Source organism: Terrapene carolina, unplaced genomic scaffold, assembly GCF_002925995.2.
Source record: "Terrapene carolina triunguis isolate 2854851 unplaced genomic scaffold, T_m_triunguis-2.0 Scaffold42, whole genome shotgun sequence".
NCBI lineage: Eukaryota > Metazoa > Chordata > Testudines > Emydidae > Terrapene > Terrapene triunguis.
Genome location: NW_020664393.1, coordinates 55,737,913 through 55,754,541, shown reverse-complemented (window position 1 = coordinate 55,754,541; position 16,629 = coordinate 55,737,913). Strand labels below are relative to the sequence as shown.

At 43.5% G+C, this 16,629-nt stretch overlaps 1 protein-coding gene across 2 annotated transcripts in view; it reads right to left on the bottom strand.

The window, feature by feature from the left end:
- The window catches only part of ASAP2 (ArfGAP with SH3 domain, ankyrin repeat and PH domain 2), a 173,997-nt gene extending 159,813 nt beyond the window's left edge, over positions 1-14,184 (bottom strand). The window contains exon 1 of one of the 2 annotated variants that reach the window (XM_026655319.2): positions 14,010-14,184. In XM_026655319.2, the coding sequence (XP_026511104.1) occupies positions 14,010-14,135 (126 nt within the window). In that variant the 5' untranslated portion in view covers positions 14,136-14,184. The remainder of the gene's footprint in view (positions 1-14,009) is intronic. The other variant, XM_026655323.2, reaches the window with a different exon arrangement.
- Between the last annotated feature and the right edge of the window lie 2,445 nt (positions 14,185-16,629).

Genomic DNA, 16,629 nt, shown 5'->3' with positions numbered 1-16,629 from the left:
AGAAGCATAAATCCTGGCAAATGAAGTGTAAAAATATAATTGGGAAGGCCAAAAAAGAATTTTAAGAACAGCTAGCCAAAGACTCAAAAAGTAATAGCAAAAAAATGTTTAAGTACATCAGAAGCAGGAAGCCTGCTAAACAACCAGTGGGGCCACTGGACGATTGAGATGCTACAGGAGCACTCCAGGATGATAAGGCCATTGCAGAGAAACTAAATGAATTCTTTGCATTGGTCTTCACAGCTGAGGATATCAGGGAGATTCCCAAACCTGAGCCGTTCTTTTGAGAAACTGTCCCAGATTGAGGTGTCATTAGAGGAGGTTTTAGAAGAAATTGATAAACTAAATAGTAAAAAGTCACCAACACCAGATGGCATTCACCCAGTAGTTCTGAAGGAATTCAAATGTGAAATTGCAGAACTACTAACTGTGGTATATAATCTACCATTTAAATCGGCTTCTGTACCAGATGACTGGAGGATAGCTAATGTGACGCAAATTTTTTAAAAAGGCTTCAGAGGTGATCCTTGCAATTACAGGCCAGTAAGCCTAACTTCAATACCGGGAAAATTGGTTGAAACTATAGTAAAGGACAGAATTATCAGATACATAGATGAACATGATTTGTTAGGGAAGAGTCAACATGCTTTTTTTAAAAGGGAAATCATGCCTCACCAATCTACTAGAATTCTTTGGGGGGGAGAGGGAGAAGTCAACAAGCATATGTACAAAGGGGAATCCAGTGGGTGGAGTGTGCTTAGATTTTCAGAAAGCCTTTGACAAGGTCCCTCACCAAAGGCTCTCAAGCAAAGTAGGCTGTCATGGGATAAGAAGGAAGGTCCTCTCAGGGATCACTAACTGGTTAAAAGATAGGAAACAAAGGGTAGGAATAAAAGGTCAGTTTTCAGAATGGAGAGAGATAAATAGTGGTGTCCCCTATGGGTCTGTACTGGGACCAGTCCTATTCAACATATTCATAAATGATCTGGGAAAAGGGGTAAACAGTGAGGTGACAAAATTTGCAGATGATACAAAACTACTCAAGATAGTTAAGGCAGACTGCGAAGAGCCACAGAAGGATCTCTCAAAACTGGGTGACTGAATTTCATCTGCCATTTTATTGGCCAATGTTGATAAATGCAAAGTAATGTACATTGGAAAACATAATCCCAACTATACATATAAAATGATGGGGTCTAAATTAGCTGTTACAACTCAAGAAAGAGATTGTGGAATCATTTATGGATAGTTCTCTGAAAACATCCACTCAATGTGCAGTGGCAGTCAAAAAAGCTAATAGAATGTTGGGAATCATTAAGAAAAGGACAGATAATAAGATATCAGATTGCCACTATATAAATCCATGGTACGCCCACATCTTGAATACTGCGTGTAGATGTGGTCGCCCCATCTCAAAAAAGATATATTGGAATTGGAAAAGGTTCAGAAAAGGGCAACAAAAATAATCAGGGGTATGGAACAGCTTCCGTATGAAAAGAGATTAATAAAACTGGGACTTTTCAGCTTGGAAAAGAGACGACTAAGGGGGGATATGAAAGAGATCTATAAAATCATGATTGGTGTGGAGAAAGTAAATAAGGAAGTGCTATTTACTCCTTCTCATAACACAAGAACTAGGGGCCACCAAATGAAATTAATAGGCTGCACGTTTAAAACAAACAAAAGGAAGTATTTCTTCACACAACGCACAGTCAACCTGTGGCACTCTTTGCCAGAGGATGTTGTGAAGGCCAAGACTATGACAAGGTTCAAAAAAGAACTAGATAAATTCATGGAGGACAGGTCCATCAATGGCTATTAGCCAGGATGGGCAGCGATGGTGTCCCTAGCCTCTGTTTGCCAGAAGCTGGGAATGGGTGACGGGATGGATCACTTGATGATTATCTGCTGTTCATTCCCTCTGAAGCACCTGGCATTGGTCACTGTTGGAAGACAGGATACTGGGCTAGATGGACCTTCGGTCTGACCCAGTATGGCCATTCTTATGAAAAATCAGTTTCACAGCTTGTAGGCTCCCTGCTGTGAAACTGAGTCTCTAGGGCTCAGGTGGTCAGCCCACGGCAGGGGGAGAGCTGCTGTGAGGTCCGCTGCCAGGGCTGACAGCCAGGAGCCCCGCTGACACCTCCCAGTGAGGAATTGGGGCAAGGAGAAGGAGAGCCCAAGCCCAGCCACCTCCCAAAGAGGGGGGAGGAGAGCCCAAGCCCCGGCAACTGCCAGGCTTGGGCTCTCCTTCCTCCCCAATCCCTCACCAGGAAGCAGCAGAAGAGATCCGAGCTATCAGTCTCGGTGGCAGTGCTCTGGTCTATCAGCCAACAGGTGATGTAAGTAATTCAGTGTCTACACAAACACTGCGTCACCCCTAAATACATCGACCTAAGTGCTACATCTCTCACAGAGGAGGAGTTATTAGGTTGATGTGGTTGGCGACTTACATCAGCAGGAGCACCATTCTACTGTAGACACTTACATATTTAGGTCAACATAAGTTGCCTTATGTCGACCTACCTCTATAGCATAGACCAGGCCAAAGTCTACTAGTCTGGATGAAAAAGTCCAGCACCACTTACGCAACCTCCAATGCCACACACCTATTTAATTTATATTGCCACATCTCCACTTCTCTGCCAATAAGTCAATGTCTGTCCCCCCCAAATAAAATAATTTTCAAATATACACACCAGTTAAAGTCTGGCCAACTCCCTCCTCAACCTCCCACTCTGAATAAATGAAAGGTAGCCTCCTCACTGGTTCTCATTGCCCTCTCCTATACCTTGGGATGAGGAGCTGCTATTCTCTCTCTTTTCATTTCCCTCCCCTATCACTATACTTTCTCCCTCCCTCCCACATCAAGTCTTCTCACCCACTCACTTTCTCCCTCCATGTTCCACCACGGTCTCCTGGCCTCGGCACAAATCCCAAATTTTCCCTCCCTTTCCAGTATAGTTTCCGTTGCATTTTCCCTGTGCCACCTATTACCCCGTACTCCCTCAGCCTCCCTTCTGCATCTGAAGTTTCACTGCACCCTCCTTCAAGCACTCTCCCTGAATCCTGATTCCCCTGCATGCCCCTCAATCCCTCCTGCAACTCATACTCCCGACCCCCTTATTCTCCTACTTCTAAGATCAGGAAGTGCAATTAAAAAATAATCTTAAGGACCCTTGCCACTGTCTCCTAAAAATAACTAATTTTTAAATCTCCAGAATTAATCTGTAATATACAAATATAATAAAAGGTGAAGTCTGAGGGCAGGGCCATCTAATTTCCTCACATTTTTGTGGAAGGCCAAGCACAGTCAGCTCCCAGAAAATAGATTTAAAAAACAAACAAACAAAAACAGTTCCATACACTGGTTATGTTCAATCATAAAACATTAGTGCAAAGCTTGCATGATATGTCATCAGACATTAGATATAAAACAATTATAATACAAATATCTTGATGCAGATTATGATATCAGTTACAGTGGTCTGGACACAAAATTGTATTATATTCAGCACAGACAATGACACTAGTACTTAAGGTTAAAGGACACTACCCATCATAAGCCCCTGTTTTCAGTTACTTATAACTTTGCCAAATTTAAGCTATTTGGACTGAAGTTTTCCATGCTTTGTGTCTGCCTCAGGCTCAATTTTTTGGAAAATTTCAGCAAAAATGGGTAATTTATTTCCAAGAAAAGGTTAGGGGAAAATACATTGTTTTGCCCATGTTAATAAAATGGTTGCATGGGCAACCTTAAGTCTGGCATTTCTTTAACTTTTGGTTCCAAAGTCAAGCGCACAGTGTACTTTTAATGTAATTTTTGGATGGTCATTTAATTTGGGGCCTTGTTTCACCGTGCTACATTGCCCTCATTCCAAACCTTACACTGAATAATTTTTACTTCTTTACTGCTGTCAGACAGTATATTATGCTGTCCCCGCCTAGATTACTACATGCAGTACCCACATTAATCATGATAATTAATGCTGCTAATGTTTCTAGCATTTGGCACTCGCAGAAGATCAAATCAGGTGCAACGTCAATGACCTCAAAAGAATGGTACCCACTAATTCCGAGGCAGAATTTGGTCCCTTGTATCTATCACTAAAAAGGCAAATGGGGAAAACTAGCAAATGAAGAACATCTAGCTGCGTAGTAGGGGAAACTGTTGCAAATGCACCTTCACAGCACTTTTCATACTCTGTTTTTCTTTTTAGTAACCCTGTCCATCTGCCACTCACATCTGGCTCCCACCACACCCCATTTTTGCATTTTAGCATCTGTCCTCCTCTGGCTCCATTTCTCCATCCTTATTACCAACCTCTACATTTCCCACCAGCTCTATCTGCTCCTCTTTCTCCCCCATCTTCCCACTAGCCCAAATCCAGATGCCACATCCACGCCCTCCTCTGCCTACTTCTCCTCACCTCTGCTGACATGTGGCCCAATCCTGGCCCTCCCTCCGTCCCCAAACTCCATCTCCCACACCTGTTCCTGCCACTATCTCCACCCCTCTCATATCCGCATTCCTAACCTCACACCCATCCTCCTCCTTCCCTGCTCCCTCCTACCCTTCTCTTGCTGGCTCTGGAATGTCCTCTCCATCTCTAAAAGATCACAACCATCCACGATTCATACCCTGCTCTCTCCAGAGATCTGGGTCCCTTTATCTGACACTGCTCCTATAACTGCCCTCTCTCACACTCCACAAACTGGATCACACTGTGATGTGGATATTGAACTTCTCTGCTGTTCCTGAAGCTTCCAACCCCTCTCTCCCCCTGTGACAGAGTGCAGGGAGTGAGTACCTATCAAAAAGCCGTGAGACAGGCAGGCACAAGCCTGCCCGCATCTGAAAGCCCCCACCCCCAGCCTAAGGGGAAGAGCTACTGGACCCGAGAATCAAACAATTACAGGGGACAACTGAGGAATAACGGTCAGGAGTGAGGGTCACAGGTACAAAATCAGGGATCCAGAGCAGGACACCGAGCAGAGAACCCCGGACAGCACCCACTGCTCCTCAAAGGTGTCTAGGGAGCCAGCGGATGGCACCCAGAGGAACTCTGCCCAGATACATGAGCCAAAGGAGGAACGGCAATAGGCCTCACAGTCGCAGAACATCCGCTCATTCAGCATCCTCCTCCTGGTGTTATAGATGCTTACTTTGGCCAATGCCAGGAGGAGGTTGACGAAGTCTCATGACTTTGTGGGGTCACGGATGGGGTGTGCATGGATAAAGAGGTGTGGGGGAAAATGAAGCCAGAACCTTAAAAGAAGGTTCTGGAGGAACAGGAATTGAGTCTGCAATCGGGTCACTTAGTGCCCCAAGAGAAGCTGATTGCAGGTAATTATATGATCAGGCTGGTGGGCTGGGTGGGATAAGAACTCAGTTGGCCCCCATCAGCCAAGGGCTGATAAAAGAGGCACAGAAAGAAAGTGCCGGGGAAAGAGAGAAGGAGGAACAGGGCTAGCTGAGTCTAGTCATACAGCAGCCTCAGAGTAGGGAGACCTCTGTTCCCCTCAGGTTCTGCCAGGAGAGCCTAAAGCTCAGTAAATATTGTAAATAGGGGGAAATGTGGTGATATTGGTGAAGGGGAATTGAATTGAAATAAAGTTTCACTGAGAGCACACTTGGTGGAGTCTGTGCCATTTCTGCAGGGAAGAGGACAGGGGCAGATATGGACCCTGTTACACTCCCTCTTCCCACTCTTTCTCCTCTTCTGAAGAGCACTGCTTCAAATTTGTCTCTCCTCCTCCATGTTGCTGTCATCCACTGTCCATCCAACTCCACCCCGTCAGCCTCTATCTTCGATTTCAATCTTGGCCCTCTCTTCTCACATTCTCCCACACTCATCCACAGAGTCTTCAATTTCCATGCTGGTGACCCATCAGACTCCTTAGCTGCACATTTCCTCACTCTCATCTCTTCATTTCACCTGCAGCCTTGGTTCAACTCTCCCACTCACCAAAAGGGCCAATCTCTTAACTTTGGTCTCCACCGAGCATTGCTCTATTTTCTCTCTATAGCAAGTTTCCCTTATCTAACAACCACCTGGTCTCTTTCAGCATCACCCGTCAGCTCCCCACCCCATCCCCAGTCTCATACACCAGCATTCTGCTTTTCCATCAGTGTTGATGACTTCTCGTGCTCACAGCTCACTCCTCTCTTAACGTGGTTGTTGATTCTCTCCATACTTCATTCTCCTCCACCTTTGTCTCTTTTGCACCTCTCTTCCAGTGCAAGTTTCGCCCTATCAACCCTCTGCCCTGACTCATCCCCAACATCTGCTTCAGCTGCTTACTCTAGTGTTACGGAAAGTCTCTGGCAGAAGTCTTGTGACCAGGCTGCCTTCCGCTTCTACAAATTCTCTCTCTTCTCCTCCAGTTCTGCCATCTTGCTAGCTAAATAACTCTACTACTCAAATTAACTGAATCCCACACTCACAATCCCAGCTCCCTTATCACCACCTTTGACTCACTCCTCAAACCCTCCCCTCCTCCGGCTTCCATTTCTCTCTCTGCCAAGGATCTCACCAATTACTTCCAAAATAAAACTGATAAAATATTATATGACTTTTCCCCTCTCCTCAGCTTGCCTTCCTTCTCCCCTTGCCATCCTACAACTCTCTTCGTCTCTCCTCTGACCCACCGCCACTTTCCCAGTGATCCCACCACATCTCCTGGTTTCTCTCACACACACTCTCATCCACTTCCTTACTCTTTTTTTTTTTTTTTTTTTTTAAACCTCTCACACCCCCACAATTTTCCTCTTCAACCACTGCCCCATCTCTAAGATAATTGAACATGCTCTCTACAATCACTATCTGGAGTCTCTCTCCCCCAATTCCATCCTAGACCCTGTCCAATCCAGTTTTTGACCCTTAAATGCCACTGAAACCATTCTCACCTAGCCAAAGGTCAGAACCAGTACTCCATCCTTAACCTCTTTCACCTGTCAACCACCTTTGAAACAGTCAATTACTATCTTCTTCTTGAAACCTTGTTCTTACTTGGCTTCTGTGACTCTGTCCTCTCCTAGGTATCCCTACCTCCCTAACTGCTTCTTCAGCCATGTTCTTCAAAGGATCCTCCCAATCCCCCTCAAACTTTCTGTGGAGGTTCCTCAAGGGCTCTGTCCTTGATCCCCAGCTCTTCTCCCTCAACAACCTCATCTGTGGACAACCTCATGTGCAAACACAGATTCAACTACCATCTCTGTACTGACAACTCACAGGTCTACCTCACTACTCCAGACCGGTCTCCTGTACAAATTAATATCTCAGCCTGTCTCTCTGACATCTCCCTGTAAGTGTCTAGCCATCAGCTCAAGTGCAACATAGATTAAAAGCTGTGTTTTAGCTTTCCCAATCCCTCCTTACTACCGCCTTTCTCAATTACTCTAGATAACACCATCAGCCTGTCTGTCACTCTGACCTGCAACCTGGGCATCATCTTCGACTCAGACTTCTTTTTAGGTCCTCACATCCAGACCAAATGTTGCAGATTTTTTTGGTATAACATCTCTAAGATGTGGCCTTTCCTATCCATCTAAACAACTAAAAACTCTCATCCAGACTCTCCTCATCTTGATTCTCAATTACAAAATCCTTTTCTCCAGCCTTGACAAATGCAACCTTACCCCACTCACATCTATTCAGAGTGCTGCTACAAAGATCATTTTTCTAGCTCGTCACTTTGACCATGTCACCCCTCTCTTCACATCCCCTGACTGGCTCCCCCTTCAAACAGAAGCTATTTGTCTTCACTTTCAACTCCCATCCCCACCCCACCTATCATCCCTCACTCACTTTTGAGATGTCAACTCTCGTTGACTCATTATTTCCTTGGATTCACCCATCTGTTTGTATCCACCTGCTGTCTCCTGTCTTACACTTAGACTGTAAGCTCTTTGGGGCCGCAACTGACTTTTTGTTCTATGTTTATACAGTGCATAGCACAATGGAGTCCTTGTCAATGACTAGGGCTCCCATTAATACTACCACTAATAACAACATGGTAGGAAGAGAAAGAAGAGAAAAATGAAGATGAAGAATTAGACATCTGCTCATGTTAGTTGAAAACAAAAAAAATATATTGAGTCTAGAAAAGCTAATTCTGCCACTGAGAAGTCGCAAGACAGATGGGGATGGGCTGAATCACGTTGCAGCATGATTCTCTGGAAATTATACACCTCCCTACTTTTGGGGGCTTGGAGGGGATGAGAGGGGGAGAGACGGAGATGGTAAGGTTGATGATGGAGAGTTTAGTATCACGGGTGGGACAATGTCCCACCAAAACAAGTTTCATAGTGAACCTAGATGACCTATTAAGTTTAACTACCTAAAACATCCTCCACACTACAAAAGGTTTTCAGTCCATATTTAAGGGCTAAATTCCGTCCTCTAACACAGCTCCAGCTGAAGTCCTAGAATTTAGCCAGAAGACTTCATACACTACTCCAGCTTATTCCTTTGTGACCTCCTGCCCCCAAAATAAACACTGCTATTTGAAGACATATTCCTGTTTGTATCATGATGATTTTCCCCAGCAACGTCAGATGACAATGTCAGAGGTTTAACTACAGAAGAGAAGCATTTAAAAATATGATGAATTTATGAAGCTATATCCAGTAATAAGGGGAGAAAATGCACAAATATGTTTTGAAAGGAAAAGCATAGAGTGCGCGAATATGTTTTTATTAAAAACTAAATATTAAAAAAATTAAGGTTTTAAAATTTTCCACAATGCATCAAGAGATGCAAGTATTCTTATACTCTGGACAATAGTAGAAAATGGCTCCTTCTCACTCAGATTATTTATACAGCTCCCAAAAGTGTGTAGGCACTTCACAGAGATATAAAAAGACAGGTTTCCAGTCCCCGCTCCAAAGAGCTTACAAATAAAAATAGACATCATAAAGATATTCCATGTGTATTCAGAGTCATGTCTCTTTACTGACAAATTTTTACTGCTTTTTACTCATTAGTCATCCAAAGCTTCAACAGTTAAGAGAAAGCAACCTGAATTCTATTCCTTTTTGTGCATTACTGTTATTTACCAAGTTTTAATCAGTTACACTTCTCCAAACCCACTGAAAGCAGTGGGGTTGCCATAGATCATACAATTCAGACATTACAACTCAATTTTGGCCTGCAAAACCTTTATTATGCGGGATAACAAGGAAAAAAAACATATTGTGACTGAGAGCACCCAGGGTGAGGTTGCGGGGCTGGCAGTTATGGAATCATTGAGACACAATAATCATGGAATCTCCACAATGCCATTTTTAGACTAGATCCAAACTTTAAGAGGAAATGGTGGAGATAAGAAAAAAATCAATACCCACACCACTATTTAATTTTAGTTCTGAGGCTAAAGTAGACGTAGGGGCTTGATACAACCAGCCACCGCTAAAACTCATTTCTTTAATTCATATAGTCCATCAGCAATAATCCAACAAGAGATTTAAAGAAACAAAAATAAAATTAATTAAAATATTCTGCACTCTATGAAATAGGACACTCCTATCATAGATAAATCATGGCTTGTAATTCTGCCTTTTATGTAGTGTTTACCATGCTAATTTCTCAGATTTTAAACTCCACGATCCAGGAATTTGTGTATTCATGCACACACTACCATAAGTTTTATTTTTTAAATAAAAATCCATGTAACTGATGTAACATTTGCCACCTCACATTGTTCACTGCTTATGTGTTCTGCTCCTTTTCTCTACCCTCAGTTTGTTCTGTCTACTTGTTTTCTATATGTTTTTTTACTGTGCTCATCACACAGTATCTGAGCATCTTCCAGCTGCGCATTAAATGACGTAATTAACAACTACCATGTGTGGACTATTCTCTCATCCTCTCCCCAGGAGGAGAATTGTATGTGCAGTAGAGTATTTTGTTTTGGTAGGGTTTTGTTTGTTTGTTAGTGATATGCATGTTGCTACATGTTTATAAATTAGAGAAAGCAAGGTTGAAGAAGTACGCCTCGCACTTGGAGCACTTACTGCACTCATTTAGATTGAAAGCTTTCTGGAGCAGGGACTATCTACTGTTCTGTGTGTAAAGCCCCTAGCACAATGGGGCCTGGTTCCCACTTGGTCCCTAGGCACTACCATAATAAATAATAAAAAATAAGTATTTGGTTCTTACGGATTTCAGTACCAGCCTTTACTATACAACTTTTTCTTCAATCCATTCACAAAACACATACATGGATTCCAGCCATCACTAAATGAGTTTATGGAATAACAATTTCTAAAATTTTTCATGACCCCCATGATTAGTGGCATCTCACAGGATTCACTACAGTTTATGGGTCTTTTTTATTATTATTATTTAAGTCACAATGTAAAAAAGAAAAATGTGTTTTTAGCAAAAGCAATGGTAAAGTCAGGCTTTTGCTACTCAATGTGCACAGCATTAAAAAGTCATTTCACATTTGTAGGCCCTGCTACAATATGGGCATCTGGAACCTATACTAGAAATAGTAAGCTTACAAATGTTAATCTTTTTTTAAACTAGATTACTGATTTTGAACATCCCCTCCCCCAAACATATGACCCTGAGCTGAGCTAGCAGACACTAATTTGAAACTTGTTTAAACTTACTTATTACTACATATGCAAAGATTAGAAAGTATGATATAAAGTGCCTGATCCTCAGCAGTTCTGCACACTTGCAAATTCATTTCAATGGGAGCTGCAGATGCTCAGCACTTCTCAGGACAGCGTCCTAAGAATGAAAAAATTGCAGAAATGGTGGAATCACATATCTTGTACAACAATACTGACATTTTTGTCTGTTCCAAGAACAGACCTTTCCTGATTCTCTTTCTACTAGCAGCAGCAAACACTGATCAGATTCTGGTACTCAAACAACACAGTACAAATAGTCCGGAAGGAAAGTAAAAAGGGGAGCAGGCTTTCAGTTTAATGATTTCTGCAAACTGTCCAGCATTTTTTCTGATCTACTCACTGGCAGAAGTTAGAAAACTGCTCCCACCTCACCTTCAAAAGACACTTTTAAAGGTAAGGCTCAGTCATTAATGAAGTTTAAAATCAGATAATTAGCAGATAAGACTAAGATGGAATCACAACTATTCTACAATCTACCAGTTTTGTAAATGTTCAGTTAGCAAACTAGTTCTTTCGTGTCCATTTATTAGCTGAAATCCAAACACTATCCAGTAGTCTGAACAGTATTCCTTTTACCATCCCCCATTTCAAACACTACATTCTTAAACTTTACACAGGTACATAACCAGATTTCCTAGATTTTAGTACCATACTTTATGTTATAGTTTAGTTAGCACATTACACACTGAAAACATATACTGAGGTTTCAAATCTGTGGTATCTGTGTTAGTGCAATCAGAACACATTTGTCACATTTACTTTACCTTTTCAACTATAAGCTTTACTGAGCGTTCTTTTGCGTCAAGCTGATATACTAGCTTCTATCAAACCTCTAGAAAAAAAAGTGTTGTTTTCTCTATTAGGCAACGTATAGACAGCTTTTTACCAAAGCTACATCTTTAACCTGAAAAACCAATAGACCACCAAGCATGATGGATGTGAATATCAAAAAATTGAATATGAACTCAGATTTTATAGATTTAAACCTATGAATAATGTCCTTTAATTCTTGAGACTTTTTTTTAAAGGAGTACTCCATTTAATTTTTTTAATGGAGTACTCCATTTAATTAAATAATTTCAGGATCTCAGTAGGAACAACCTATTGCTGATGTTTTGCCAAAATTGCTAAAGAAATTAATGACAGTGAATAAGCAGAGTGACAGCCAATACAACCTCTAATGCAGACTTGTAAAATTCTACTCACACTGGCTAAGTATTTTTGATAGACCTGTAAAATATTGATTGTATTCATTATCATTATCATACAGAATAGATGAGCACATTTTTTGCCTGAGCTAGTAAGCTTTTATGGCCATTTTGCCAGGTTTTTCTAAAAAAGATTTGTCACATACCTGCAACCGCTAAAGATGCAAATTGAGATATAACATACTGATTGTGTTTCTTTGAAACCAACCAGCAATGTAACATTGGTCTGACCTCAAAACAAACAGCTGATAGTCAGATTAAATAAGACAGGAACCAAACATGTTCAAGTTTATATGTGCTGCATTCTCCTGATTGTAAGTAACAGTGAAGTTTTCAAGAACATCGTTAGTTCATTCTCTTCAGACCCCCCACCCTCAAAATGAATACATCAGTACAGCCAACTACACATGCTAAAGTCATGAATTTGGGACGCCCGACACCTGAGATTGTCTTAAAAATCATGACTTTTTAAAAAATAATATATATTGGATTCTTTTTACTTGCCTTCTTATCTTTTAGGGTTCACATTTTCAAGTTTTTTCCTCAACAATTGGGAAGGCTAGAAATTCACTCTTTAAAAAATTTACAGTTGAGATTCTCACATAATCATATAGTACCAAAAGATCTGGCTTTTAAAAATATATAAATAAAATATCATGAGACTTGTGATAAAATCAGGAGATCTGACAACAGTATTAACAGTAACTTGCTTTAGACCTAAATAATTTCACTGTTCATTTGTGTTTAGTAAATTTCGGCAGAAAATAAGGTCTTCACATGTATAAATGGGGGAGGGATAGCTCAGTGGTTTGAGCATTGGCCTGCTAAACCCAGGGTTGTGAGTTCAATCCTTGAGGGGGCCACTTACGGAGCTGGGGCAAAATCAATACTTGGTCCTGCTAGTGAAGGCAGGGAGCTGGACTCGATGACCTTTCAGGGTCCCTTCCAGTTCTAGGAGATAGGATATCTCCATATATTAATTAAATATTCTGAAAAACATTGTCATTGATATTTAATTGCTAACCTTAAAATCTGCTTTAAAAGGTATAATTAAATACAGGCGTTTAAGAGTAAGTTTGTGTGGAGGAAAAAATTACTTCAGGAGCAAAACAGTAATTCCTTCCATGCAAATTATTTTGAATTCAAAGTCATGGGTTTAGGGACTGGCAAAACAGGAAAATCTTGAAAAAGGCATTTAAACAACACATGCTCTGTTTTGTTCACATATTTAAGATACTTATATAATTGATAGCGTGTGGCATTTTTTGTGGGGGGAGCACTTCAAACCTAGTGATTCTCAAGATGTTTGTTTAAAAATTTAATTGATTTTTTAACATAAGCGTACTGCAAAATAAGCAAAACCAAACAGACACACAGTATATCAATTGATGGAACAAATTACTCTACATACCAAACGAGATTATTTTGTTCACAAGTTAGTTCAGAGAGGCTGCTACTACTCCTACAATCAAAATATGCAGAAACGCTTTATTTTGTTACCCACGGGACAACAAGAGACAGGATGGGTTCTAACTGTGCTCAGACCTGTCCCGAATCTCCTTTGAATGGGGAGGGGAAAGACTCCCTCCTCAATTTTTACGGTCTCCCTCAGGTGAGGAAGGATTTTGCTAGAGGAATTTCAAATTTCTTTAACAAAAAACCTCCCTCCATGAGACAGACACAGCTCTCCTCCCCAGGGGTGTTGCAAACCGCTGGGGGATGCAGCCAGACACACCCGGGGGGAGGAGAGGTAAAAGGCCCTGCATGGCAGGCTGAGGGGGACACAGCCCCCTGGCCCCGAGAGTGTGGGGGACACAGCCACAGCCCCCATGCCGAGGAAGGGGGCTGGGCCTCTGGGGGCCGGGGGAAAAAGAGCCACAGCCCCTCTCCCCGCGCCGGCGGAGGGGAACCGAGCGCTTGGGAGCTGGGGGAGGCAGCCACAGCGCCCCCCCGCCGGCGGAGGGAGGTCCAGGGAGGAGGTAAGCCCCGGGCCAGCCCGGCGCTCCCTTCTCCGAGCGGCCGAAGGGCGCTTCCCCAGGCAGTCCGAGCAGGCAGCGGCGAGCGCGTTGTTCCCCGCCGCGGCGAGCAGAGCGCGGCGCCAGGCCGGAGGGGCGCTGCAGCCCCTCCCCGCCCGAGCTGCCCCCGGCTCTCACCTCCTCGATGGCCGCCACCGTGTTCCTGCACTGAGCCATCCGCGTGGTGAAGTTGGAGGCGGTGGGCGACTTGTAATCCTCATTGGTCTCGGACACGAATTCCGACACGGAGATCTGGTCCGGCATGGCGGGGCGGGGACGGGGGGCGGGCGGCTCCGGGGGAGGAAAGGGGAGGGGGCACCCCGCTTACATTGCTCAGCAACCGGCAGCGCCCTGCTCACACCCCACCGCCGTCTGGCGTGTGTTGTTCTCTCCTGCGTCCGCACAAGGAAATTCCCCGCAGCCGCACCCCTCCCTCCCGGTCACCCACGGCGGGGGGGCTGCTGCACGCCCCTCCCCCCGGCAGCACACAGACTGGGGAGGCCACCACACACCCCTCCCCCCGGCAGCACACAGACAGTGGGGAGGCCACCACACGGTAGCCCTCCCTCCGGCATCATGGGCGGGGGGGGGGCGGCTGCTGCATGCCCCACCGCCCATCCCCACCACACAAACCTCGCTCCCCATCACACAGGCTGGGGGAGGCCACCACACACCCTCCTCTCCCTCCCCACCACACAGGCTGGGGGAGAACTGCTACACACCCCTTTGTAATCACACACTGAGGGAGGTCACCACAAACCCATCCCATCCCTATCACACAGTGGGAGAAGCCTCTACACACCCATCCTCTCCCCCACATCACACTGGGGAAACTGCCACACCCCCCTCCCAATAACACAGGAGGAAAGGCCACTTCACACTCCTGTCCTCCCTAGGGTGACCAGATGTCCCAATTTTATAGGGACAGTCCTGATTTTGGGGGCTTTTTCTTATATAGGCACCTATTACGCCCCACCCCCATCCTGATATTTACACTTGCTACCTGGTCACCCTCCCTCATCACACACTAGTGGAGACCACTAAACACCCCTCCCTAGTCACATGCTGTGGGAGGCCACCACACAACTCTCCCTTCTGGCATCACACACTGGGAGAGGCCACCATGCAAAACCACTCTTCCCCATCACACATTAGGAGGATTGGGGCCACCACACACCCATGACTTCCTGATTATAGGCTATGGGGAACTGTCATACATCCCTACTCTCCCTGATCACACCTACTGACAAAGGATAGAAAATAAAAATCATGCAATAAATTATACTTATAAATCTGAGATAAAAATATCTGTGTTAAAATGAAATCAGGCTGAGAGTACATGCATACAGTACATCAATAATGTAATGGTTAAATACATTACAACAATTTTGTAAATATCCCAGAAACAAGCACTACAAAACCAAGAAATTCACAGATCAGGTTAAAGAAAGCTAAACATTAAGGTATGGAAATACAATTAAGACACCCACAGAACCTTAATTCAGCCTTGTATTGTTGCCATGAGGAAAAAGCATAAGCGAAAACTATTCTATCTTTAACAATCAGTTTAATCTAATCTAAGATCATGAAGGTTAAAATGCCTTAATCATAATTATATGTTTATTGCATGGTGTCAATAGGGTCAAAGAAATCAATAAATGCTTAAATTTCATAAGGGGCATGTTTAAAAAAATAATTTTAACTCATAAACAGACATTTATTTGTAAATTCTTCGAAATTTCATTCTGCACTCAAAGACAGAGGCGTAGCGAGCGCCCTCCATACCCTCCGACCGGAGGGGGCCCCACAAGGAAGGGGGCCCCTAAAAGTGGCAAAATAAATACCGCATTCCAGTTTCTGCATTGTAAGGGGCTCCACCCGGACATATGTTCGGAGGGGGCCACCGTTCGGAGGGGGCCACGTTCTTTGTTGCTACGGCCCTGCTCAAAGAGTACATGTAAATTGTGCAGAACAACTCACCTTTAACTATGGAGTCACAAACAGCACTTCTGCAATACACTCAACTAGTTAGATGGTTGCAAAAGGGAACATAAGAACAGCCATACCAGGTCAGACCAAAGGTCCATCTAGCCCAGTATCCTGTCTACCGACAGTGGCCAATGCCAGGTGCCCCAGAGGGAGTGGACCAACAGGCAATGATCAAGTGATCTCTCTCCTGCCATCCATCTCCATCCTCTGACAAACAGAGGCTAGGGACACCATTCCTTACCCATCCTGGCAAATAGCCATTAATGGACTTAACCACCATGAATTTATCCAGTTCTCTTTTAAATGCTGTTATAGTCCTAGCCTTCACAACCTCCTTAGGTAAGGAGTTCCACAAGTTGACTGTGCGCTGCGTGAAGAAGGACTTCCTTGTATTTGTTTTAAACCTGCTGCCTATTAATTTCATTTGGTGACCCCTAGTTCTTGTATTATGGGAATAAGTAAATAACTTTTCCTTATCCACTTTCTCCACATCACTCATGATTTTATATACCTCTATCATTTCCCCCTTAGTTTCCTCTTTTCCAAGCTGAAGAGTCCTAGCCTCTTTAATCTCTCCTCATATGGGACTCGTTCCAAACCCCTAATCATTTTAGTTGCCCTTTTCTGAACCTTTTCTAGTGCCAGTATAACTTTTTTAGATGAGGAGACCCTATCTGTATGCAGTATTCGAGATGTGGGCGTACCATCGATTTATATAAGGGCAATAATATATTCTCAGTCCTATTCTCTATCCCCTTTTTAATGATCC